This window comes from Temnothorax longispinosus, chromosome 2, assembly GCF_030848805.1.
Source record: "Temnothorax longispinosus isolate EJ_2023e chromosome 2, Tlon_JGU_v1, whole genome shotgun sequence".
Classification (NCBI taxonomy): domain Eukaryota; kingdom Metazoa; phylum Arthropoda; class Insecta; order Hymenoptera; family Formicidae; genus Temnothorax; species Temnothorax longispinosus.
The window spans coordinates 22,146,512-22,173,459 of record NC_092359.1 but is presented as its reverse complement, the minus strand read 5'-3'; the positions used below and the strand labels follow the sequence as shown (position 1 = coordinate 22,173,459).

The following is a 26,948-nucleotide window of genomic DNA, read 5'->3' as shown; positions in this document are numbered from 1 at the left end:
AATCCGACACTCCCCCTCCCTACCACAGGGCGAGGGTGTCTTTCGAAGATTTCCACCACGTTAAAAAAAAAAAAAAAAAGTAGAGAACAATTTTTAATTCCTTTCAGCAATTACATTTCTATTAAGCGAGAAAGGTCAAGAAACATTTTGACTATATTGCAACAACGTCGTAAAATTAATGCAATATAGCCGAAATGGCTTCTTGACTTTTTTTGCTTAATGGATGAAGTCACACTGCATTGCCACGAGTCTCAATGTGGCTCAAGACTCTTATCTGACCCGGAGGTGGTGGTGGATTTTGCGGCCGGAACAGCAGGAAAGAAAGTGGTGAGTGTAACTGATTTTTACGTACTATGTCACTTATGTCCAACAATGTTCTATCTCTTCTGTCTTTACTTAATCGAATCGTTCATTTGAATATTTCAGAAAATAACGACGCAGAAGGTGACATCGGAGCAGCGAGGGAATCCTGCGAACCTGATATCCCGAGCAGCCTGAGAGGAGGAGGAGGCCTAGGATAGGCATCGGGCATCGGCGTATCAACACTTCTGGTAAATGTTGCTTTTTATTTTTTTCTAAAGATATTATAGAATCTGTTTTTTCGTTTGTGCTTATTCAGTTGCTACATTAAACCGTGTTTTAAAATATAAATTAGTAAAAGAAATAATTTGAAAAATTTGATTCAAGTTGATTCTAACGTAGAGACCTTTTTGCGAAGAAGTAAATTGAATGTGTATTAATCTGAATAACGAATAGCGTGACAATTATTTAATCTATTCGATTATTTTTATGTTACAGAAAATATCCACGCTGGAAGGACCATCAGCTTTGCATCGAGAAAACACGATGGACATCTCGAGCAGCCTGAGAGGAGGTGGAGGCCTAGGAGAGGCATCGGGCATCGGCGTACTTAACACTTCTGGTAAGTGTTATTTTTTATTTTTTCTAAAGATATTATAGAATCTTTTTTTCGTTTGTTTTTATTTAGTTGCTACATTAAACCATGTTTTGGAATATAAATTAGTAAAAAAAAATAAATCGAAAAATTTGATTCAAGTTGATTCTAACGTAGAGACTTTTTTCGAAGATGTAATTTAGGAAAACATTAATCGTAATAACGAATAAGATGTTCGATGTGCGTGACAATTATTTAGTCGATTCGATTATTTTTATGTTACAGAAAATATTCACGCAGGAAGGAGTATCTTCGCATCGAGGAAACAGTAACTGACATCCCGAGCAGCCTGAGAGGAGGTGGAGGCCTAGGAGGAGGCATCAGGCACCGGCGGAGCAACAAGCGGTAAATATAATTTATTTACACATATACACATATTATATCTTATACTGATGGGTCATTTACTTTTTAACCGGATAGTTATTCAGAAAATAAAAGTTAGAGAAAAATAGTTTTATTTTAGAAATTCTATAGAAGCTTATGTTCAATGGATAGAGTATTCTTAAGAAATTACAAAATTATTTCATTAAATTTGCTTAATAAACAATAATATAAAATTTAGTGTTTATATAGTAATCATTTTTTGAAATATTGACTGTTTCTCTCTCTTGCACCCTGCTTTAATTCGGATTCTACATTTCTTTGTTACAGAATCATCGTAGCGACGTTGCAGAATAACTCCGCTGTTGTGCATCGGTCGGTGAGTGATGATTAAAATTTCATAATTAAGGTAACGAATTTATGACAATTATTACGTCAAATATATTGCAGTCAAGTTATCACAATAAATTATTACATATGTTACGTTTCACAGATTCGTTGTCTTAAAATGGAATGACTGGGTCAGATTAGGATTTAACATTTAATCCTGGATAAATCACATAAATTGATTTGTCGTACATTTTGTCATTGTAAATTTCATCCCAAATATCTTTCAGGATTAAGTGTTATATAAATTGGTGCAAGAATGCAATATATACGCTTAGAGATGCTTTTAGCCTGCATATATCACGATTGAAGATAAAAAGTACTTTGCACTATTTTAATCATTTATTGTTATGTATATACAATCTATTTAATATATTTTTTACGTAATCCATTTAACAAAATTGTGTGTGTTCACGATCATTATTTAAAATTATTTGTTCCTATAACGCACCAATTTTAGCCTAAGCTTTCACAGTCTTTTCATATATGTATTGATAACTGGTTTTTATACTAGTTAAAGCGATATGACGTGAGATCTGATAAATTATGTTTTGCAAAACAGAAAATTTTTTGTAACAATTATTTTAAACTTGATTACTTAATTTCGCGTTAATATAAATACTTGATTTTTAAGTAGTAGTATAATTATCGTAGGTAGGAACACGAAGGGATACTGTTAATTATACATCAATACAATCTATACAATATATAAATTGCATCTATGCATACAAGACAATATTTTAAAAAATTTGACTTACACCACTATGGCTTTTACCCCTCCATATGTAACATTATTTATAAGAAAATTATTGTAATAAGGAATTATAAGGAAACGTGTAATAAATTTGAAATTGTATGATACTAATGCCGGATATATTATACGAAATCAACAGAAGACGATTAAGATAATAACGGTGTTTATTCTTTATCTATAGAATTTCACATTTTAAAAATTATCGTTAATTATTATAAATTTCACATAAATGTGAAGGTTTGAATCAACGCTCAAATAATAGCTTCTTGCTTGCAAAATTTGACATTTATCTGAAAATTAAAATTATAAAATTACGATTATATTTTTCAAAATTATGAGATACAAGATTCGTAATAATTTTGAAAAATGTAATCTTAATTTTGTAATTTTAATTATCGTAATTCGTTATTAATTGGAATACGCAAGATGAAAGCACGGACGCAAACCATGTGCGATTACCGAGCGATACGACGTAGTTGAGTTGCACTTTCTCAGGCGGCGCGTCGGAAAATGCAACACAGCAACAGACGAAAAAGGCCGGGATGGCCTCTCTCAGGTTTCTCTCTGCTTTAGTAACGATCGATCAGTTATTTGGTTATTTCTCTTCTTACAGTTGAGTACCAATTCCTATACAAATTCCCTAGTTTGTTACTGCACCTCTCCATGTGTGCAACTCTATACGTATATGTATATGTATATAAATGTAAAATAGTGTGATTCAGAATACAATTTAACTCCATTTACTTTTGAATAGTTCCTTGGATTTAATTGTTTCACTTACATTAATATGCTAGCTTATATTGAGATTTATACAAAATTAGTTGGAATTGATTCATAAATATACATAATTCTTTATAAAACGCGAATTAAAGTTTAAACAAAAATTATAGAATATAGGTGTAGATTATAGATTATAGATTTTATCATATATAATTTATGAATGTTTAAATATATATTCAATAAGAATTATTCGCCAGTGATGAAATAATAATTCGGTATAGTTAAACGGCCTGACTGGCAAGTTTTATTAAGTATATCACAACGACGTTTCGACCACTAATTTGGGTCCTTTTCAAGTTATTTTAACAATGCTGGAATGAGAGAATGAAAGAATATATAAGAAATTTAAAAATTAAAAAATAAACAACATTACGCGTTGAACGGATTTACGATAATATCGCGGTAAATAGGACTTACATGGATCATTGTGCGTCAATTATATAAAATTCGTGGCGGGTCGGAAAAATACGACGGTCTCATGTGAAGGCCGAAATATATGTTTAAATATATGTTTTTCATATAGCGTATTTTCTATTAGTATGTTCTTCTGTGGATATTAATAATTTTTCGAATTACTTTTTGATACTATATCTTGCCTATTTTGCTAATGATCGATACACTTACATTCCACTTTTGGAGCGAGAAAAGCCCTCGAGGGAGATTTAGATTGCTTTTCGTAATTGGCACACATTGACTTTTGACTAGATTTTCAAGTTTGAGAGACTATGCACACAAGAGATTGTGCACTTTATTGCTTTTGCACGTGTGCATCGCGTTTATGAAAGGGATATTAATTTCATCACCATTTATATATGCTCCTTCCACAATATAATCATTATAATATAGTATAAAATTAAAATAGTACATTTTTGCATATTAATTGATATCTTAAATATTTTTTTGAATTGTAAATTTTATGGACAAAATTTTATCTTTTGGACTTATAACACCTTTTTAAAACATTCATATAATACTTATTTTTTATTTAATCATGATGCTAAAGAAACTTTTGAAAGAATTGAGTTAATTGTTATTACCAATAATATCTGTTTGGAAACAATGTTTTTTTGTCAAGTTTATAAAAGCTTATACATAATTAGAATTAGCAGAATTAGAATTAAGGATGTAGAAAGGACAAAAATGAACTATAGCAAACTATTTCTAAATAACAATTTATTTATTCAGAATAATATTTACGTTAGTATATTTGAGAACAAAAGACACTTACTTTGAATTAGAATCCAGAATCCTGGCATAAATGTTGTACAATCAAAATTCTTTTATTACGCGCGTAATTCTATCGTCTGCGTTGTAGCAAGATGGTCTAATCGGTATATTGCGTGAGAATGGAATTGCTGGCTTCCAAGGTCCGTTTCGACCACTTTCAATAGTTTCGGCGTACATCGAAGCACCGAACAATCAATCACTATGCATCTTACGGCCGTTTGGAGGAGACTTACAACGTAACGTGATGTTGCTGGAACGAAATATACGAAGGTGTAAAGGACGAAAGCGGTTGCGAGGGCGGCGGAATGGCAGTGGACCGACAACCGCAAATGAGAACGGCAGAGGGAACTACGCTGTTCCACGCTTCTCTGGTGACCGATGAGGCCAATTCTGCGAACCACATTTGCTTCATTCCGAGGCTGTTGCTCTAAACTTTTCTGTTGATTGAAATGAAGGAATTGGAATTCCGCACCGCATTTCCTTTGTTCGGGTTAGGCATCAATTAGACTTAATTGGCACACATGGTATTATATGGGATATTACTTGTTTACTTCTACTGTCAGCGAAATTCATTTTATGATAACCGTGAAGATTATCACTGTTAGAAGATAAACATGTGATGATTAACATCGTGCAAAAGTTAATAAATGATTATCCTGAAAATAAATCTTTTATATTCACCGATAAAACATTGTAAATGCGTTTTATTCACTCGTTTCGCGCCGGTATTGCATTAATCATATATCGCGCTGTTTACAGATTTTGTATAAAGCAGTTCATAATTTTACGTTAAAAATGTATACTAAAAACTCATTTCAAAACTGATTATTGGCAAAATATTCACAATACGTGCTTAAATTAATGGCCTTTAACTTCAGATAACTATATGTAATATAAAAAATAAAAACAAAGTTAAATATTCACTGTTACATATTTAAAAACATAAACTTTTACTTTTTTGTATAAAATTTACACATGAAAATTCTTAAGAAAGAAGTAAATATTAGTAAAGACAAATCTACTTTTGATAAAATATTGTAATATCATGCAAAACTGATATTTGGTTTCAACAAATTTTTAATAAATTAATATGATGAAATTGAAAAATATAGGTATTATTAACTAGTCAACTACATAGATATATTTGTTTCAACACAATGGTTAAGTTTTAGATTTTGAACAAAAAAGATAGTAAATAGAAATTGTAGTAAATGAAAATTATATAATAACAGATTATAATAAATATATAAAATCAGAACCAATTTGGAAAATCTGTGAGAAATATCACAAAAAGAAAATACGTTGTCGCAAACCAGTATGTCTAGTCATCCAAGCTTAAATTTTCAACTATGGATACTCATGCAGGTCGCTTGATTTGTATTCGCTAGTAAAAGTTACGCCATAGCTATCTGTTAGGCAAATTACTACAAAGTAACTGGAACTGACTGTTGATATGGAACAGGTTATCTAGCGTGAACGTACCACACAATTCCTGAATCTAGTTTGTAAAACCGAACTTCATCCTAGCTATGCGATTTATTCCAAGGTAAATTTAATTATTTCAAACTCTTCCTGACAATATTTTATGTAAAAAAAAAATGTGATTTGAACCACGATAACTGGCTATAACTTTTTACACACGTAAATCTTTATATGAAAAATTTTATACCAGAAAATATGCAGAATTCTATGAATCATTGCATTGCATGCAAAGCAACAATTTATTAAACTAAAGAAAATTTCCTTGCTTTACTGATGGTGATATGCTTGCATTAATTCATTCTCTTTTTACAAAAGTTATGATTCATAAAGAGTTTGCTTTATCTATGCGACTTTATTTTATAAAAACTTCAATTTTTAGAGATACATAAAATAAAATAAAAATATATATATAAATGCAGTCATGTATAATCGCAATTGATATGAATTTATTCTTATCGATAATGGTTTGATACGGGCAAGATTAATCGTAACTTTTAAGTAATTTGTTTTACGTCACAAATCTTATTGTTAGAAAAAGAACTTTTCTAGAATCTTTCATTCTCTTAAAACAAACTCTGCAGACGATGCACCTTTCCCAGAATAGACTGATACCTCTCCTTTTTTTACGATCGTGTTCTGCCTCACTTGGCTCTTGACTGTAGTCCATATCTATTTCCGCAAAACCATAAAATTGCGGTGTTCCCATTCCCGTACCTTGACTGTACAGATAAGTGGCAGGATTCACAGAGCCCTTATCCACAAGATGCACCGTCAACGTCTCGATAATCGCGAGAACCGCATTAACCGACCACATTCGCGAGATCCGTTTATCATTGTAATTGATGTAACGAGCTTTCGCAACTTAGAAGCGGCAAATGAAATTGCAATGCAAAATAAGAATAGTTTTATATACATATAATTATCAGTTTCTAATAAAGCATAATTTGTTACCTTTTTTGTACAAAATCTTAACATTTAGTTTCTTTTTTTTTATAATAAATCTCAGCAAATTTAGTGACCGATAAAACTGACAATATAAAAATCCTGCAATAATAATAATGAAACGATCCATATAATCATGCGTAGATACGAGTGACATGCTAAACGAGTTATATTCATTCATTATATATCGGGTCAGTCATGTTTCTTCGTAAATTTAACGATTTTGCCAGTAGACGTGGGCACGTCCTGAAATGATGTACGGTTCGCTCGTATGAGTCGGTAGCTAATGCTCTAATATGCGCAAAGGGTGCCATGCCCGTGTCACGCGGATTACCACTAATTGTAGTTTATGCTTTATACTACGCTATTCTCTTGTACGGCCGTTGGGTATTCGATGTATTAACGGAGATCTGCGCGCGTGTGTATTCGTCCACAGAGAGACGAGCGCCTATCTATGCATCACGTACGTGAAGATACGTGATAGATCGTATAGATGTATACGTCTATTGGTGAATATGTATCCGAATGATAGAGGTTCCCAAGTTTTTGTAATCATTAGCTTTGAGCTTGGGAATCTTGGCAAAGAAATACATTTCCATTCCTCACTATTCGCTATAGTAATTTTTTGTTGATAACTAAAACATTTTAAATTTATAAAATTTGTGTATGGATTATAAATTTATGCATTTTTTCAATTCATCGCGTATTAAAGATCTTGAAGTACACAATTTACATTAGATTTCTTAAGAATTAGATTGCATATTGCAACTATAAATGTGATATTAATTTATCGTTTTTATTAAACAATCTCCGTTAGAAAAACTTGTGTGATCTTATATAACGGCACTTATCTCGTCAATGATAGGACACCAATTAATATAGTACCTACACAAAAATTTGAAAATAATTATCATTTCAATCACGTTATCCAAATATGGAATTATTTAGTTTAAGGCATGAGAGACTCTGGAATTGACCAAATTATTTGAATTCATTTTTGTTTTATAATTATTATATTTTAAAATATTGTTATGCTAAGAGAACAAAGTGATTGTCCGCATATTTATTCAATATAATCGTAGTATTATCACTACTGTCAGTTTCCCAAAATAAATTTGAACTTATCCCATGGAGATATAAAACGCGAAGAGAAAGTGAGCTTTTTGTGAAAAAGGAAGCGATGTTTTCCGACCCGGCAAAATTAGCAACTGCCAAGAAAATGATTAGCGCAATACGACATGTGAGTGGTTGAGCATTACTGTGATGCTGCTGCTGCTGCACACGCGGCGCGAACAGGGAGCTCGGACTTCCTCGGCTGTCATGTCCGCGCGTCTGTCAGTCTGGGCTAAAATAACCGGGCATCGCACCCCTGCCTCGCAATTAAGCGCGGCTGTATCTACCGGCTATACGCAACACACGATCCCCCGTCTACGCAGAAACGTGTACAGGTGCGCACGAATGTACGGGACTGCGTCGCAAAGGGTGCATTGCATCCACAGTTGCGATTCCCGGCACAAACTTTGTTGAAAATCGTCAGCTTAATTGTTTATTTTCAATTTTAGGTATACCGTTGCTCACATTATTCGGTTATTATTACGGGGAGATTGAAGTCCATTTAATCATTGAAAAATACATTTGGACAATATATTTCATGCAAGTTTTCAGCATTCTTACGTTTGTCAGAAATACTTAAAAAAATATAGAAAACGTTAAAGAATATACCATATATGTGATACGCGGTGTTTAAATTGACAAATCGTTTACTATGTTCTTCGATTTCTTAACTTTTATTGGTGGGTGTGTGCGTGTGTGTTTTTCTGTCTTTTACTTTTAGAAATTTTTGAATAGTTTTCCTGTCAATTTTTAGACAATGTTCGTTAAACTTTATATATACGAAAGCTGTATATATGAAAAAGTTTTTATATATGGAAATTACTTTAAAGATTATAAGATAAATATAAATATTTTTTCAAGGCTAAAATGCGATTGTCAAAAATTGAAATTATAATTCTATTTTTTCTCGATTAATGTTTCGTGTGGTGCGTATATTTCTTTCTCTTTCTCTCGTTTTCGTGTTCGTCACGTTTGTATAATTACCCGCGTTGTGGTGCCCAACCCTTATTTTTTTAACGGGCAGAACGCATACAACCGTTATATCTCGCGGCTACTATCGATGCGAGCGATGTTTACGTTTAATTACTGCTGAATGCAAACGTTTAATTGTTACGCGCTGTTTGTACTTAGAGTTAAATACTCTTTGTTTTCATCATATAAACAGATGGGAAAGATTATTGCTACCAAATTATTTTAGCCGAGCAAAAATTACGGACGAGAGAAAAGTACATAAAATTTAGTAAATTGAATTTTCTTATTTTTACAAATGCATATCAAAATAAAAATATATGTATATAAATACATTATATATTTATATGTATATATTGCCAAATCAATGAAAAATGATATAGGATAGGTACATGAAGAATTATAAGCAAGCAATTATATGTTTTATTTCAAGGATTGATGCAGGATTGATTGGAAGTTGAAATAACACAATATACATTTTCTATAATATATTTTACATTATAAACCAACCATACATCATCATAATAATATCTTGTATTCTTAAGCCTATGCGTGTTTTATCCTATATTTTCGTTTATATACTTCCTTCATATTTATACTTTGTTTACTTTTTTCCATAGTATTTATATATATTTTTATTTATATTCATCATTATTTATAATGTACTTTTATATGCTATGTTATGTATATATAATATCATACACGTTTCTTTTTTTCTTACGCACGTCCCAGGGCGTCTCGCGATAGTGTTGTGTGTGTATATATTGTGTGAAAATTGTTTCTGCAAGCGTACACATCTCGCCGTACCTGGTGTACACATGTCTGTCTCTACTGCCCGCGCGCTTAGTACACGGCTCCCAGCTCCTCTCGCTTCTCTCTACATGTGTATTATATGCATGTGATTTGTGTATATTGTTGTCTTGTGCGTGGGCCATCACGCATCGTTGCAAATTACATATACATTATACGGCTCTCGCTCGACGTGACGCGCTCTCGAGCCATTTCCAGCTCCTCAACTTAAATATGTAACGAGGCTCTGCCATGGGACCCCGCGGGCCATATGTTTAATCGCGGAAGTATACTTTAAGTCGCGAGCGCTTGATCGCTCCCGTCGCTTTCGTTATTATGACGCTTTGTTGCCGTTTGTTTTCGTCGTGCCGACATTTCGGTGGCTGTTTTCGTAATATAAGCACAGTGCCGAACGATGCACGATGGATGGATGTCGTACCCGGCCCCTTCCCTCGAGCTTCGCCGTGCCATTTCATGCGCGATATACAATATGTGTATGTTTTTACTGATGACTATATTTTTCACCCGATTGTCCGCGTTTTCGCTATTTTTTTTTTCAGTTTCTCGTTGTCCTCTTTACCGAAATGCATACACATAAAGAAGTGGATAAAGGCACCTAACTTCTTAGCGTACGGTCGTAAGTGATATGCCGCTTATCGCATCGGGATAGGGAAAAGGGCCATATCTACGGGGGCCCCGCAACGCATACTTCGTCAAATCGTACGAAAAGCTACAAGAAAAATGAAGGAACGTCGTAATCTCTGTATGAATCGGACGCGATCATAATTATCGTACTCTTTTTTTGGAAATTTACCTCTTAATGCTTTTTCTGCTGAAGCATACTACACCTCGTTTGTTCTCTCTCTCTCTCTCTTTCTTTCTCATTCTCACGCTTTCTCACCCTTTTTTCCTTGTATGCCATCTGACACATTCGTATTCTTCCATTTCTTCCTCACATGTTCGCCCTATTAATCTCTTCTCTCACACACACGCTTTCTTTCACGCATTCTCTCTCTCTCTTTCTCTATCACTCCATACGTTACATGTATCTATATTTGGGGGCACAGGGGGTCCGACAGGCTAGCCACATCTATTTTCTCTTATACGAGTTACATCTCAATGTGTTTTCTTATTTCTTACAACTAAAGGTATTTAACACAGTATGTCACGGAGCGCGCATTTATATATGCCGCGCATCCGCATTCGTTCCGCTCCCTTCTTCTCTTCGTTAAGCTTATATTCGTTATAGCTTCTATCTGTTGGCTAATGTTATCATCTTACACATATATATATGCATATATGTATATATAATATACATATTTGTATTATATATAGATGCGCATGTCTTGTTGTTTGTAGTCTTTCTTGTATAATATATATGATTATATACATACATTACTTTATGTTTTATGCTCGGTATCTATGCTTACGGCTCCTACTTTTGTTTTCTTTCACTGTGCTTTTTTTTTTCTTAAACGTTTCTTGCTCTAATACTAAGCTGTTTCCACAGTGCTTTGCATCGGTAAGTATCCCAATTTGGCTTGACTGCTGCCCTCGTCCCGCTAAGAATTATGTTAGATTCTCGAGGGGCATCTAAATTTAAATAGTTAAGTTAAATGCACCTCGGTTAGAAAGAAATTATACGTTTAGTTGCAATTTACGATTTAAAATTTAGTTTAAAAAACAATAGTACTTCTTAGAATAGTACTTCTTAGAATAAAATTAACCTTGTTTTTCTATAACAATCAATGAAATTATTCCCGTAAAAAATACATCTGATATGCCTATGTTGTATGTTAATTAAAACGCTAAAAATTTCAACAACTTACTATCTTGTACCTAACAATTTGTCATTCATAGATATTTGAAAGTTATAAAAAGTTTCACGGAAGTGCGAAGATTAGTAATCATGAACGGAAACTAAAGGGACATCTTAATTTAAGTACACAGCCCATGAATACTATTCTTGATATCACGTTCAGATTACATCGAAGTAAATTATAACGATTGTCATTGCTACGCACGCAATTTGTATGATCGAAACAAATGTAGTATGCAACAATAAATTTTACAGGATCGGCTAAGTTTCATTCTTAAGCGTCACCGCTCTAGAGTCGCGAAAAGAGAGAAAAAAAATCCCGTTTTCGTGAGCACAACTGCGGTTTGAGTAACTTGAAGCATCAATCGCTTAATTGCATTCCACATCCCTCATTGCAGTTCCTAATTGGGAGTGGTAGGATCGGCTTGATTGGCTCGATGATATGTTTCGTGTGTGCATCGCGGTACCTACGTGTTGATCGATATCAAAATCACGTTTTGTGGTACACTCGCGAGAGGCAAAAGCATTACGAACACGATAGGATAGCATCGTAGGCAATTAATACTCCTTGCTCTCTTACTTTCCCCAAGTCCGATATGCCACTTCCTCTGTCCATTGCCTGCACGAGACTTTGTGCAAACACGTCGGTGACGATAATTAATACCTAGACCTCGGTGAAAAGAACACGTACAAGTTTCTAAATGTATGTTTCTTCAATGATTGTCGACTATCGTTTGGTAAGTCTCCGCGAGATAAGTCTGTTCAGGCAGAAGAATATATATGCGGTGGCATCAGGGACACAAACGTGGAAACAAGTAAGAGAGCATCAAGGGAGGAGACGCACGGATGAAGAAGACATAGTGCCCGTTACGAGATACTAAGAGAAGAGAGGAAACACGCTACGTGACAGGAATCGAGCAGCAAAGAAGAAAAAAAAGGCACGCATTGAATTTTGTTGCAACTTGAGACCGTAGTAATTCGATGAGGATTGGATAACCAGATGCGGTCGCTTCGGTAAAGCTTGAACAATGCGATAATAAAAAATCTCGAAATGGTGTGTTATCACGTTATCTAGTACGCCAATTGCCAGATTGTAGAATCTGAGAACTGTGAGTTGAGGACCGCGGACAAAGGATGGAGGCAGCAGCCGCAGCACGCGTTTCTGTGTGTATGTGTATACATGTATATATGTTTATACATGTCAATATCTGTTTTTTTTTTCGGTGTATGCATATACACGTGTCCTGACATTTGTGCCGTATAAGAGTGCTGAGTATAACTTGCGGATATTAGTTATTGCACTATCCCTCATGAACGCTTTTACTTTGTTAACCTAATGATCGACAAGCTAGATTAGACTAGACTACGTCTAGAGCTTTTGTTAAGTTTCTCGCCGCTATATTCTACACGTATGCTGTGTGCATTTTGTGTATTTGGTGTTGTGTGTATTTACATATACGCGTACGTGTTTTACACCTCGTGTATGCGCGCGCGTGTCCCTTTTCCCGAATGGGTCCATGACTTAGGTACCATAAGCGGATCTCTTTTGCTAGTTTTGCCCTATATGGTGTGGCTTTTCGTCAAGCTTGCCCGCTCTTTATACAAATTTATTTCGCCCCGTTTCAACACTTCCCCGTCATCCGTCGTTTCCGTCCGCGACTCCATTGCCCCTTTGTTTTTGCCTACTGTTCAGGTCAGATTACATTAATAATTATCTATCTATCACTTTATGCTACATTTTGGTTTCCCGTTTAACGCGAAGACTCGCACAATCGGCTAGCTCCACTCGGTATATGTCCTAGACAACATACAGGACTACATCAAGTTATACACACGCCTTCATGTTTAAGGCGTCTCTTTTTTAAATACTTTTTACAAGATCGGATATCCACGCTGATTCTTTGAAAGAATGCGGGATACCTCACTTTTTCTCTGTCGAAGGTGGAATCGAGTCGTAGTGCACAGTGAGCAATTCGATAAGGGGAGTGATTGGGCGGAACATAAGGAACGTAAAAGTAGAGTGTGTCAAATCCAATTAATAATCCTTTTATCGATTAAACGCTTCCCGGTTACTGTACAGGAGTTGATTGACAGATGCAAACGCACGCGATAACGGGTTCTTATTGCATAATTCGTATTACAGTCTGCCATTTGGGTCCCTCTTGCCACACGATCTTTCTCTGTTCCCCCTCTCTCCCCTCGCTCGTTCCACCTTTCACAAAAATAACCTATATTTTTATTTCTTTTGCCTAACTAATAATGTACACGATATTTTCTTTTTACTTATTATATATGTTCTTTTTCATGTCGTTTCTTAAAAGCTAACGCTCTTTCTCTCTTTTTCACGCACAGTGCTTTGTTTTACGCACGACGATTGAAAATAACAGCCCTCGCCGCCGCTGCGCGCAAGTATATATATTTATATATAATATATATATATGCATTTTTATATTTATACGTATGTATATATATTTATTTATAATTTTGTTGCTTTCTCTTTGCATACTCGTGCCGTGTCCTCGAGGCTAGTCACCCAATTTCTATTAGAAAACGAGATTCGGTTATATATAGCATGACGATTTCGTTTTAAGCTAAAATTTTAAATAATATGAAAGTTTTGCAAATCGCCATTGTAACCTGCATTTTATTGTAAATATATTTACACTCTCTGATATTTTTAATTTTCTTAAAAGTTTGTTAGATATTTGTCGATAACATTATTACATTATAAAGATAAACAATGAAAGAATAATATTTAATTGTAATGACGTAGACGGAATTTTTTCAAGGTGCAGGTTACGACAAAACTGAATCGAAAGATGATTATAAAAACTGATGTTTATCAACATGCAAAAACTGCAAGAAATAATCGTGGTCGCGCTTACATCACGTGCGATCGTGCATGATAATTCATATATTGTACTAAACTAAAGACATAATAAAATTTAGAATAAGCTAAATGCATTCAGTAAGAAAATTATGTGCAGATAATTGAACGTATGTATGAATAAATATGTTTCTAATAACATATATACCAACAACAACACAAATTAGAAATAAATCTGATAACATATCTTTTGATGATCCTCTCTGAAACATACAAAACTGGAAACTCATATATATAATGTGGTTCTCTTTTACATTTCTTTGTAAAGCTGCAAATAAAAATAAGAGCAAGGCGACAAAAATGCAGCCAATATAGCGGCAATACTATTATCCTTAATTTTGTTTATGTATATAAATTACTATATCAGAATCATTCATCGCGATTGAAAACGCTGAAATGTGGCGATTTTTATTGTCGAGCTTTCCTCTCACGGGAAAATCACTCTTTTATCTGGTTGACACAATCGCGACGGATCGTTGGTAGACACACAGACACGCACACACACTCTCCCCCTTTCTTTCTCTTTCTCTCTCTCTCGTTCTCACCCTCTCTTTCTCTACTTTCATCACAAAACATCTAAACTCTATGCGATGTTGGGCAGATTTGATTGTGTAGTTCTCTACCCTCCTTCGCTACGTTTCGAGTATTCGTGTGTGCCGTACTTTGATCATTGATCTTTTTTGATTGAGAAACGTCGCTTTTGATTCGCTTAAAGCACGATCCGTCTATCTTTTGATTAATATCAAAGTTGTCTATCGCTCGTCCTATCTCGTTTTTGTTTCAGTCATCATCGATGTGCTCTCTTCGCCTCTTAATCTAACCGAACCTGTCTCTCTCTCTCTTTCTCTCTGTTCCTTTTTTGTTCCTTATCATCTTTATCTGTTCGTGCGAGCAAAATTATAGATTACGTAACCACGGAATATGTCACGAGAGAGATATTCGAAAGAGACGTGAAGATTCGTGTCGAAAATATCGGATTTCAAATATATTCTATACAAAATACATAATTTTTTAAAGTTTCAGACTTATAATTTTTAGAGCTTCACAGCGATAGATTAAATGTAAGAATTTAATTGCAGTATATAATTTTCAAAAAATTGATATTTTAGATCTCAAAAAAAAAAAATATTGAATCAACATTATTTTTTTTGTGATTCTTCGACGATTAAGAAGGGCTTGAAGTTTTAATTGCACTAGTTTCTATATATATAAGTTCACTCCGGTTCTACTCTCATTGCTCCGATATAAACGCTTTTCGAAGGAAAAGCGAGGACAAGATATTATCGATACGACGAGTATGAGTTGTGGTACTTAAAACCGAAGGGGTAAGAAGAGGCAGTAGATACGAGGAGCAAGAAACAGGACGATGGAGATACAAACGATCGAGCACGGAGATAACGGAAACGGGTTGCAATAAGTTTCAGCCGCTTCCCATCTTTTCAAGTATTGAAACTGCTCGTGCTATCACCTCGTCGATTCGCTTCCTCGTCCGACTTTTTCTGGCCGATCCTTCCCCAGAGCAAGCGGATAGTTTTAATGGCGGAGGAGCACGTCGATGATGAGATTATATGTACAATCAAGATCCTAAAACGGCTGCCGCGCGGACAGGGCACGCGTGGACAAAAAAACTTAATTCATCTAATCTAACTTTCGTGCTGTTTGTGCAATATGTCTATCTACGAATTATTTAACTCCTCTTTCCTCGCCCTTTGCTTGTGCTGTGCAATTTATTCGTCGCTCGGCTTTTTCCTCACGCTCCCCTTTCTCTCCCTCTCATTCTTTCTTCTCTCTTTTCGCTCTTTCATACTTTCTTTCCCTCCCCCTCTAGCATTCTCCCATATGTACGATTGCACTCATGCAATTGCTTACATGTTCACGATTTATACGAGTTTCGGTCTCGTCTTTCTTTTGTATCAATTTGGTCAAGTCGAAATTCGGGACAACGAGGATATTGTGATCATTTTACCGCTCACCGAACAATTTAAAATACACGCGTGCACGCGCCGTCTCCTCTATCTATATCTTGTCCATTCTATTAGTATTATTTTTTGTTCGTTGTTAAGAATTCGTATATTCTCTCGTTCTTTACGCAGCGAGATTGATTTATAAAGAGACGGAGGGATTGATGGCTGCCTTTTTTCTTCCTAAGCTTATAACGTTTTATTGCTTAAACGTCAAAATCTCGATTTCCTTTGGTTCTACATAGTCATTTTATATAAAAATCTAATGTTTACTTAAAAACCACGGTGATCTGATCGGTGTTTTTCGCGTTTTCCCACTTTCTCAGTTTGGAATGTGTGCTAATTCGTCGATGCCTTTTACGGCGCGTCTGTTTTATAAAAGTATCCAACAGGTCTATACGTCGCGTCCGAAAGACAGGTTCGAATGATAAAAACGGATGCTAAATTGCCTGCAAAAATTTCAATGTGTGATATATCGTTTGGCCACGAATCCGATAAATAAATATATTTGATCAAAATACGAAGTCTTTTCGCAAGTGGAAATGGGATAAGATACGTGGATCCAATAATAATTTCCGTGGTTTTTTTAGATGGGCGAGTTGTACAAAGGGGTCGAGATTATTTTGTCCCCGTAAAAATGCTGCGCTATTGAATATACACAAGATCCACCTCCTCCTTGTCGCCGAATATCGAATCGACTTTGAATAACTTTTAATATAACATCCCTATCTAACTAGCTAATTGTTGAATTTTGTTTATATAATAATCTTTATTCTTTTATGTATATATTCTTTCATTTATATATATATATATATTTATATATTTATATATCTTCACGAGAGTATGCTTCGATTAATCTTTGTATTTATCATTTATACACCGTAGCCGCTCACCGGCCGTCGCATTTGGCCGTGAGCGTCTCTTTCGACATTATGTCTTTGAGTTATTATTTTCGCTGTTAAGCCCAAACTACAAAAATAATGAATCCGTATAACGAATCTGTTATCCTGCGATCTGTCGGCACTCTTCTTTTTTTTTGTAGAGAGGATTGTAGCAAGGAATTTATGCGCTTCGTTAAAATGGTGATAAACCACAATCCCATTGAACGTGTGTGCGGACTTATGTTTCTCATGTACTCATTATCGCTGGACGATACATAGTATATGCGTAATTGGCCAGTTTCGCTAAAAAAAAAAAAACACTGTCAGACCATTTACGAATGATTTGTTTACGTGTATTCCGGATTTGTATTGTATTGAAGCTTCGGTTTACTACTGTAACGGCAAACGCTATCTATTTCTTCAAGCCGAGCAAGATGCTAGATTATCCTACAGACTGGACGAGAGGTATTTCCGCTTTAGTAATCGGTAGCGGTTCTTTTCTCTTACACTGGACGTGAAAACTTACGAGGGAAATTGGGAATATTGGATGCATCTTGCGCAAGATTACCTAGGATTATGATCCTTAATCACTATTTTTTTTATTTCTCACTTTGTTTCTTCGTTTTTACTAAGCAAGTGTTACTGCCTTTCGACTCGCGCATCGTCAAGCCGGAAGCGGCATGAGTTCTACTGCTTTTGCTGTCGCGGTCGATTGTGCATCGATGATGGAAATGTTGTTATTGTTGTTGTTGGAGGTGGTGGTAGTAGTGGAGGAGGAAATGATGGTGGTGATGGTGGTGGTAACTGTTGTTGCTGTAGAAGTTGTTCCTGTTGGGGTGTACTTGCTTACCATCACACTAGAAGGCTAGGCGTCAGCCAGTCCTCATCCGCTAGCTGGACCGCAACCAAGAACACACTTTACCATTTGAACACACAAACGCTGGTTAAATCTTGGTCCGAATTTCAAGAAAGTAATAGAAATATGCTCGACAATAGTCCTCTCTCTCCCTCTCTTTCATTCGTCTTTGCGCTCGTCTATGTGCTCTCTAACTTTTGCTTCCTTTCTCTCTTTCATTCATTCTCTCGTTCTCTCTCGCTTCTGCTTCATTCTTCACTCTTGTTTCTCCGTTACAGTTTCTCACATTCTTCTACTACATGGATTCTAATCGATCTGAATCTACCTTTACCATGACTCAACCTCCACCGTGTGGCGCAGTAGTAAGGACGTAAAAACCGCATAATAATTATATAATGTACAAGTAGTAAACTACTTGTATTATAATTCAAAGCGCTTCGGCGATGGCGGAGTAACCGCAAGATTAGGTTAATGAGTTTTCTTGCAATACCTAATAATTGCAAATTTCTCAGTCGTTATCAGAAAAATCAAGTTTAGATTACTACGAAATCTACGATCGAATATCATAAATTGTTATACTGATAAAATAGACGCAAATATCACTTTTTTTTATTTTACTTTCGTTTCTTACATGTTTTCTTCCATTCCTTTTCGTTCCGACGAAAATATTATCCTTTTGCACAAAAATAAGCTGCAACGAGTAATTTCAGGCTGAATACGAGGTTGAGCCAGGTTGTAGATGCAGTTATCCTGATGCTAATTGATATTCGAAAGAAAGGATAAGCCAGGCCGTGCGATGATAGTGGTAGCGATCACTGTGCCTGCGAACCGAAATATGTAAATAAAGATAGTCTTTTTGAAAATTTCGAGCATCCCTTCCTGGATAGTGAGTAGTGAGTAACAAACAAGAGCACCAAATACAATATTATCACATATATGTACATTTGATCTTAAGTAATATTCATAATAATGCATTAATTAAAAAACCATATAAATCATAATTAAACTTATCCCAATTAATATAACACAGCAATCATAAAATATTTATTGAAATTGTCACGTTTTATTTCGAAATAATTATTCAATTTGTTGGGATTGTTATAAAAAATTATAATATATAAAAACATAAATATAATCTGCCATAAATATTACTTTATAAAAGTATAAAGAAAGAAAAGAAAGGCACTCCAGAGGGATACTCGAGCTGAATTAGATAAAGTGCAAGAAGCATAATGCATGCAATGTCTACATTTCGCATTCCATATTCATGCAAGTCTAAATCTACGTAGGGAGTAGCCTATTATAGGTTTTTATATCCATATGATGTTTGTGATATCCATCTAATATTGGTCCTCTTAATTTTATTACGTTATGTTTTTTTTTTAATTTTCTATTGGCTGATCTACATTCTATATTGTTAGCTGCTCATTAAAGTTGAATACACGATGTACAAATTTACACGGGGATATTTGCATGTTCCTAACTTCGCAGCCTTTAGCTCATGATTGTAAATTGCGAATATCCGTGTATAAATTTGTTCTCTTTAGATCCTACGATCCTACGCGAAACTTTGTAACTCTCTCGTAATAAAAAAATATTAGCAAAATAAACGGGAAGCCAATTGCAATTTATCCCGGTGGCAATATATTTTCCATGTTTCATCCCTCTTTCATTGTTTTATCGGTACCGTTAAGAACTCGTGTTCTCTCTCAATTGAGGATAGTTTCGGTAGCTAGTTTTCAAGCAACTTTCAAAGTGGTATCTCGCTTGACATGCAGTGATATAATGCGAACTCGGTTTTTCGGAAAGAGATATTTGTGCGAAAGCGAGCTAACTTTTCTCACCGAAATATCTTCTTCGACAGACGAGCAATGGTACGTGACTTTTATTCCGCTCTATGCGCGATATGTACAAAAGACTCACTAAACAACTATAGTTGCGTGATATGTATATATCTTTTTAAGTATATGTACATATATAATATATATGAGCGACAGGCCGTTTTACTGGCATTGCAAACAGTTGCAGATTAATGACTGAAAGCCGAAATCGATACAGCGCTTACAATATGCTACGATGTCTCAAATTGTTCGTATCTTTTTCTGATAACAATCATCTAAAAATTTTTTTATGCTATTGTTAAATATGTAATTTATTTCAAAGTTATCCGGAAATGCTGAGTATATATGTGTTGAATGCATTTTGGCATAGGTTTTTTTTAGAATGCGAAAAGTAGACGCACGATTAATTGAAAAACCGGAAACATACGTTATTGGTTTTTTATCGTTACCTGTCCATTTAGAGAGATTTTTGTGGATTGTTAAATTAAACGACGGATGAAAGAAATTAGTCTGGAAATACGAAATTCCAGACAGACGCTAATTTATTTAATTTATTAAGTCAATTTATTTTAATTTTACTTATATTTCAACATTCTCTACTAGTCCTGTTGACCAGGAAACTTATTCTTTTATTCCTAATAACTGTATTTTCTCTAAAGTAGAATCTCTTAACCTTGAGCCGATTTACTTTTCAATTCCATAGATTTATGAATGCGTTGTTTTCTCTATCGTTATTTTATATTATAATATAATAAGTTACTAAAAAACTTTATACCCTTTTCACCTCGTGTGAAAAAATTTTATATTGTTTAATTCAATCATCTGAAATTTACATAATTAGCTAGAAAGTCAGACTTGGATAATAAAAATATATGAAATATAATATCAGCATTATTTTGTAACAATAATGTTGTTTATAATAAACATAAAACTATAAATATTAAAAAATTTTTAAACATATTTTACATACAACGTTTTTTCCATTTACTTAATAAATGACGGAAAGGAAAATACAAAGAAACAGCAGAGTTAATTTGAAAATTTCAGACTAGAGTTTTTAGCGAGCTTTTAAATTAAGATAGTCGATCTCAATTCTGAGACTTCAAGTTGTCAAGTTCAGAAATTGTTCTTGAAGCAAAAAGAACGCGGGGGCATTAAAAGCGGTGCTGAGTTGAAATGCATTCGCTGCGCTTGCCCGAAGCCATCCCTGATCTCTTTTCAAATATTCCAGATTTTTTTGTAGTAGTGTCGTTTTTAGCGATGGCGTGTGTGCCTGTGTGTGTGCAGTGCGCACTTTCTTACGTGTGCATTCTGTGCAGAAAGCAAGATGGTCGAGGTGTACTTTTCTGGACAACAACTACGATAAGTATCATATTTCACTTCACTACCATGAACCACAATTTTTTTACAACATAACTAAATCTCGACAATCTCCTATAACCACGTGTCGAGCGGGAAAGCGAGTCTATCTTGCTTCATCAATGTTTGGTGTATAAAAAAATTAAAATTACTTTGCCAGTAAGAGATGTAAAATGGATTAGAAATTACGCTAGAAAGATAATTATAAACAAGGAGGTAAACAACATAATTGTTTAGCGTAACATGATGTCTTATTAATCTCACGAATACACCATTATAACACCAAACATCGTTTTAAAAATGTTGTGATAAAAAAATTAAAGTAACTTTTCCTCAGTTTCTATTCATATCTCTCGAAATTCGGTACAAGATAATAGAAATAATGCTGTATAAAGTTTTTGTTACTTTTCGCTGTTACTTATGTGAATTTATTAGACATGCGTACTATATACATTCTCCACACAATTATCATGATACAATCACGGCTGTCATGAAGCATTTTCGTCAGTGAAAAAATTGATGCATTTTTCGCAATTAGCCAAAAAGTACATCAATTCATAGTTGTAGTAGAGATGGGTAACATGTTATGTGACTGTTTAATGAATACTTACCATTTTATTGATCTTATATATATATTATAACTTCTAATTATATATAAATAAAATATAATCAATATTATATTCTCTCTGCCTTTTACCCAACTCTGTTTATAAAAAAAAAAACATCATAAGCTTTAATGCACAAGCATATATGATCCCGATATTTTATTCATACACAGCATTATTTCTCATTAATTATTAAGCAAACTTCCGATTTGTTTGGCAAATGAATAATTTTGTGGGTTGAATTAGCAACGGAGAAATTGAAGATTAATAATTAATATAACGCAGGTTTATGATATTGCAGTTTATTATTAGTCTCATAGAAAAAATAATCTTGAGTTTGTAATATAATTTAAGAAAATGCAAATTTTCATAATTTGCATACGTTATGTAATTATCATAAATAATGCTGGTATAAATTGTTGAAATTAGCATATCGCGGTTGCTCCCGTAACCTCGCAATATCGTTAACTCAAGCCAAAATATTATACCGAATATATATGTGTAGCTAATTATATCATACGTGTTATTGTAGCTATGTTTACTGTTCCTCCCGCGCAAAATTCTTCCTGGTGAAGCGTAGCATGTTCTATCGCTAGGTCTCTCGAATGATATATCAAGTATCAAATTTACGAGGTTTCCTAAGATCACCGACAATATATATATATATATTTATACACATATATACTATGCGCACTCTTCTGCCGACACATGCCTTCGATATCCTTTTGATGTCGAATCGAATTTCCACGTGCAACATTTACAAGCCAATACCGGCACCGACGAAATTGCTTTTGGACGTAACAGGGGCAAGATGCAAAAGTATGTAAAAAGCGAAACACTCCAGTGTTAGCCAACAAACATCACACAAACAAAGTACGGCGCACACTTGCACGCGTGTACAGATGGAATAGATAAAGTAATGGTTACCTGGAACTGTTGCATCGGGTAGGCCATCATTTGTGCCGGTGGCGGTGGTGGCGGGGGTGCGGCTTGCACCCCTGGGGGTGCCGTGACCGTCGTGGCGTGGTGTGGTGGTAACTGTGGTCCCCCAGGTAATCCCTGACCCCATCCTGCTGCTGTGCCAGCAGCATGGACAGCACCCATTCCCATTCTATGTTTGTAAAAATGCATAATTGTCAAATCGAATAATTTTACAGAGCATTATACATTGCAAATGCTAGGATTAGTATTTTGCTTGATATAATATTAACCATGTCGCAAGTATATTATATAATATTGTATTGTTAATATTTTTTATTGCAATTATCCAAGAAATTAATAAATGTTTAAAAACTAAATATTATATTTTGTGTTATCGGCTATGATATAATTTTATTAAAGATAATAATACACATTGACACTAAAATTATTTTGTGACAAATTTATCAATATAAATCAGTTTGAATTCTTGTATGATATTAAGAACTTATAATTATGAACAATTATATGTTCTTAATAATTTGTAAAGTTAATATGTAGTTTCAAGTTATTTCGATTAAAAATTTCCGAATTGCTTTATGATCTATCGATGCTGCAAAAAGATGGAGGAATGATATATTCGTGTTACATTTAAATTTCTGATTATTTAAAACTTCGTCGTCGAAAACTTGAACTTATCTCGCGTGAAAAAGCTTACCCCATATATTGCGCCTGTTGATATCCAGCGAACTGTCCGTAGGTATATCCCTGCATGCCTTGAAGAAAGCCACCAGCTTGCATTTGTGTCGCTGTCGTGGGATAAGATTGGGGCGGATACCAGTATCCTAGTTGTCCAGCACCGCCGACGCCACCGACGCCTCCGACACCCGCGACGCCCGCCGCCGCCGCGGCGGCAGCTGCCGCCGCCGCGTAGTATGGGTACGTCGCCGACGATAACGCCTGAAAGAGCACAAAGATCAATGAAATAGAAAAGAGCAAGAACATTGTCTGGATTTTATACTTAACGATGTCGATAGGGTCAGGAATGGTAATTTCGTTCCGTCGAAGATTTGTGTGGTCGTTCACTTGAAATGGGCGACGCGAGAATTTCAACGCGATCATTTCATTGCCGTCACGTAAATTATTTTTTATTATTTCGCTGTTCCTCGCGTGAACTCATTCATTCTTTTACGGTGCACAATGTGAAGTCAGATCAAATTATTCCACCGAATTATTGTGAAATAATATATTTTGTAAAATATAACAGTTTGTTCTTTGTGCGTATGCAATTAATTTTTATGATAAAAGAAAATATATTTCTTTTCTGTTTTTACAATAATTCACTTGTCATCTAATAATATTTAAATAATGTTAAAATTTTCTTCCAAAATTCGTGATATGAAATGAGGAAGCAATATTAAGGGAATGATGTGATCACAATTGTCGAATAAGATATTTAAACAGTGATTTTTTGCTAGTTTTGCTTCTAAGAGGTTTATTGGAAATAATATGCAGCTATTATGCTCTTCATTAAACCGATACGATGAACTGGGATATCACGCAAACTAGTTCGATTCCGTTGAATACGAGAACAGGGTATGGCAGGATACGTACTAACGTGATATCTCAGCTCCTCTGGGAGAAGCGCGTTATGGGAATAGAGATCAATTAGAGCGATGTCACGGGCCGAGTAGCAGTGGATGGATGCACGGAAGTACTATCGGGGAGTGCGAGAGGGTTTGGGAAGTACTTCGGGTACCATTCCCAGATCGGGCGTACCTACCCATCCTAACGGAGCTAATTGCTAAGAGACCCGGCCCGACACACTTCGCAGAGGCACCTGAATAGACCGGAATCTTGCCCGATTCCCTGTCCTCTCTCCGTTTCCGCCTTTACTCTTTCGCCGGACTTTCATGTCATATACCGATATGCCGACAGAGACACTTTAGCCGCGCGAAATCGGAAGAAACCGGTCGTGATCCGATAACTACTTCCTTCTTTGAACGCTCTTACTTCTTTGAGACGCGAGTATTCATTATTCAGTTTCAGTGACACGTATAACAACGGCAAGCTTGAGCTTTATATTTATATCGAGGAATCTGTCGCTCTCTGCATTCATCGCTTTGACACATGCAACTATTGAAGATTAGATTTGATATTAATGTCAACATATACTATTCTCTTTCAAACAATTCTGACTCTCTGTAATATAGTCGCTCTTGTGATTCATATTCACTGATGCACGTAAGGCCACTGTTTTTCCTTTCATACATTGCATCTAAAAGAAAATCGGCGATAATGCTTATTCATGAAATAAAGTAGAAAAATTCTCTCGGTTTGATACGAGCAGCGATGTAAATGTTGGAGAACACGGAGGAGGGTGAAATTTCACGTCGAAACTGTCCTTCTAGTAGAGCGGATAAAAGGAAAAGATAGAGAGAGCATTTACCTGTCCAGTTTGTTGAGCATTATTAGGATCTCCACTTTCCTTGCCCCAACTGCACTTTACCGTTTGGCCGTTGATGTCTGTGTTGTGTACCGCTACGATGGCGTGCGTGGCCGACTCCTTGGTAGAAAACCTGAAATCGAAAGAGACGGAGGGATTCAAGTCTTTTGTTAAGACGCGCGTCTTTTGACGTCAATATTGGTGTTGGTGCGACGCGATGGTGTGTGCAAAAAGAAAAATCTCCGGAGCAATACTCTTGCCACAAGTTAAACCGGACCTTATTATAGTAGCTTAACGAAATGGTCTTTGCGACTAGTGCAGTTTAATTTATGCGAGTTTATTGCGCGCACGAATGAGCACGGTAATTGTGAGTCTCGACGAATTTAGATTACTCCAGATAGGCATTCAATGTTAAATTCTACACACTGATTACGCGGGTTTAGTTTCTAGTTTGCTAAAATAATATTATTTTGGATGAACAAACGTATATTGTTGTTATCACAATACATGATAGAAACTTATACTTTAACATCATGTTCTAGCAATATTTCACAAATTAGAAACATAAAAAAGAGAACAAAATGTTGAATTTGTCTGACAGTATTTGTATCGTGTTTTCGAGATATATCTGTCATTTCTGTTACATGATAACTTAAGTAAAATACTAATTATAGCGCACAGCGCTTTTCAATTATTCAAAGCATCCATCACTTTTCGGATAAATTTGATCAACTTTGTTCGGAAGGGCGGGGACTAGAGTTTTTGAAAATCTGATTAGAGCACGATGAATTCGGCGGCAGGGTGGCAGGGAATTATTGAATTTATCGAGGATTAGGTCACTTTTAACGTTCGCATTCGAGATTACACAATGGCGACTTCGTCCATAAGTTCACCCCCTTCCCATCTATCGAGCTTCCGTCCACGATCGTTGAGTAGGACGAACGATGGTCATCGTCAGCAACCCCCCGCCCCCCCCCCGCCCCTCTCTAAGACCGTACCTCAAGCGATAAGCAGCGGCAGATAAGATTCTTTCTTTCACCCGAGAAGAAAAGACCTCCTTCCCTTATCCACCCTCCCGTCTTGCTTTCTCGCTGTACCTTGCAGTAAGTCCATACGTCATCCCGAGATATTCGTTTCCGGGTTCCACGGAAGAACAGAGGGAGGAAGAGCAATTAGACGGAAGATATCTGAACGACGGACATTGTCCAGGGGTGGCGGAACTGTGGCAGACGTACGAAACGGTAGAGGCCATCGTATCGGATAAGGATGGACAAGGATATCGAGCAGCGGACACGAGGGAGAATAAAGGTTAGAAAGAAGAAGATACGTAAGAGAAGGTTTATTGTGTCCTTCTTCCGTCCCTGTTTCCCTCTAGGCTTCACCCTTCCTCTCTCTTTCTCTCTTTCTCTTATCGCTCGTTCTAGAGCAACCGTCCTACTCTTTCGGCAGTCTTTTCTGAGGTAGGTCACGGATTTCTCATCGTCGTTAAGGTGCTGAATTCGCTTTCAGCAGATATAAATGCTTAGCTGATTTCTCGTCACGTTCTTTTTTTTTATGGCTTGAAAATATCGATATAGACACGATCGCCTGTGTAGCAAAATTTTTAATTTTTATTTACGGTAATTAATCTCTTTGTTTCCGTACATAAAATTATTG

The 26,948-nt window shown here is 35.5% G+C and overlaps 1 protein-coding gene and 1 long non-coding RNA gene across 11 annotated transcripts in view; one reads left to right on the top strand and one right to left on the bottom strand.

Moving 5' to 3' along the window:
• Positions 1-9: 9 nt before the first annotated feature.
• LOC139808656 (uncharacterized) lies at positions 10-2,987 on the top strand. 3 transcript variants are annotated; one of them, XR_011730923.1, is made up of 5 exons: positions 10-327; positions 442-551; positions 799-922; positions 1,181-1,300; positions 1,607-2,987. It is a non-coding gene; the product is annotated as an uncharacterized lncRNA (long non-coding RNA). The 3 variants fall into 3 exon arrangements; XR_011730922.1 differs by having other exon boundaries at positions 427-551; XR_011730921.1 differs by lacking the exon at positions 10-327 and having other exon boundaries at positions 334-551.
• A 1,422-nt stretch (positions 2,988-4,409) lies between these two features.
• Positions 4,410-26,948, bottom strand: part of LOC139808652 (nucleolysin TIAR) — a 524,179-nt gene continuing 501,640 nt past the window's right edge. For 2 of the 8 annotated variants that reach the window (XM_071770867.1, XM_071770871.1), the window contains 4 exons: positions 25,296-25,425; positions 23,565-23,806; positions 22,856-23,039; positions 17,973-18,161 (listed from right to left, as the gene is read on the bottom strand). In XM_071770867.1, the coding sequence (XP_071626968.1) occupies positions 18,120-18,161; positions 22,856-23,039; positions 23,565-23,806; positions 25,296-25,425 (598 nt within the window). In that variant the 3' untranslated portion in view covers positions 17,973-18,119. Of the gene's footprint in view, positions 4,862-9,403; positions 14,079-17,972; positions 18,184-18,754; positions 18,945-22,855; positions 23,040-23,564; positions 23,807-25,295; positions 25,426-26,948 lie in introns of those variants that run through there. The other 6 variants (XM_071770864.1, XM_071770865.1, XM_071770866.1 and 3 more) reach the window with 6 other exon arrangements.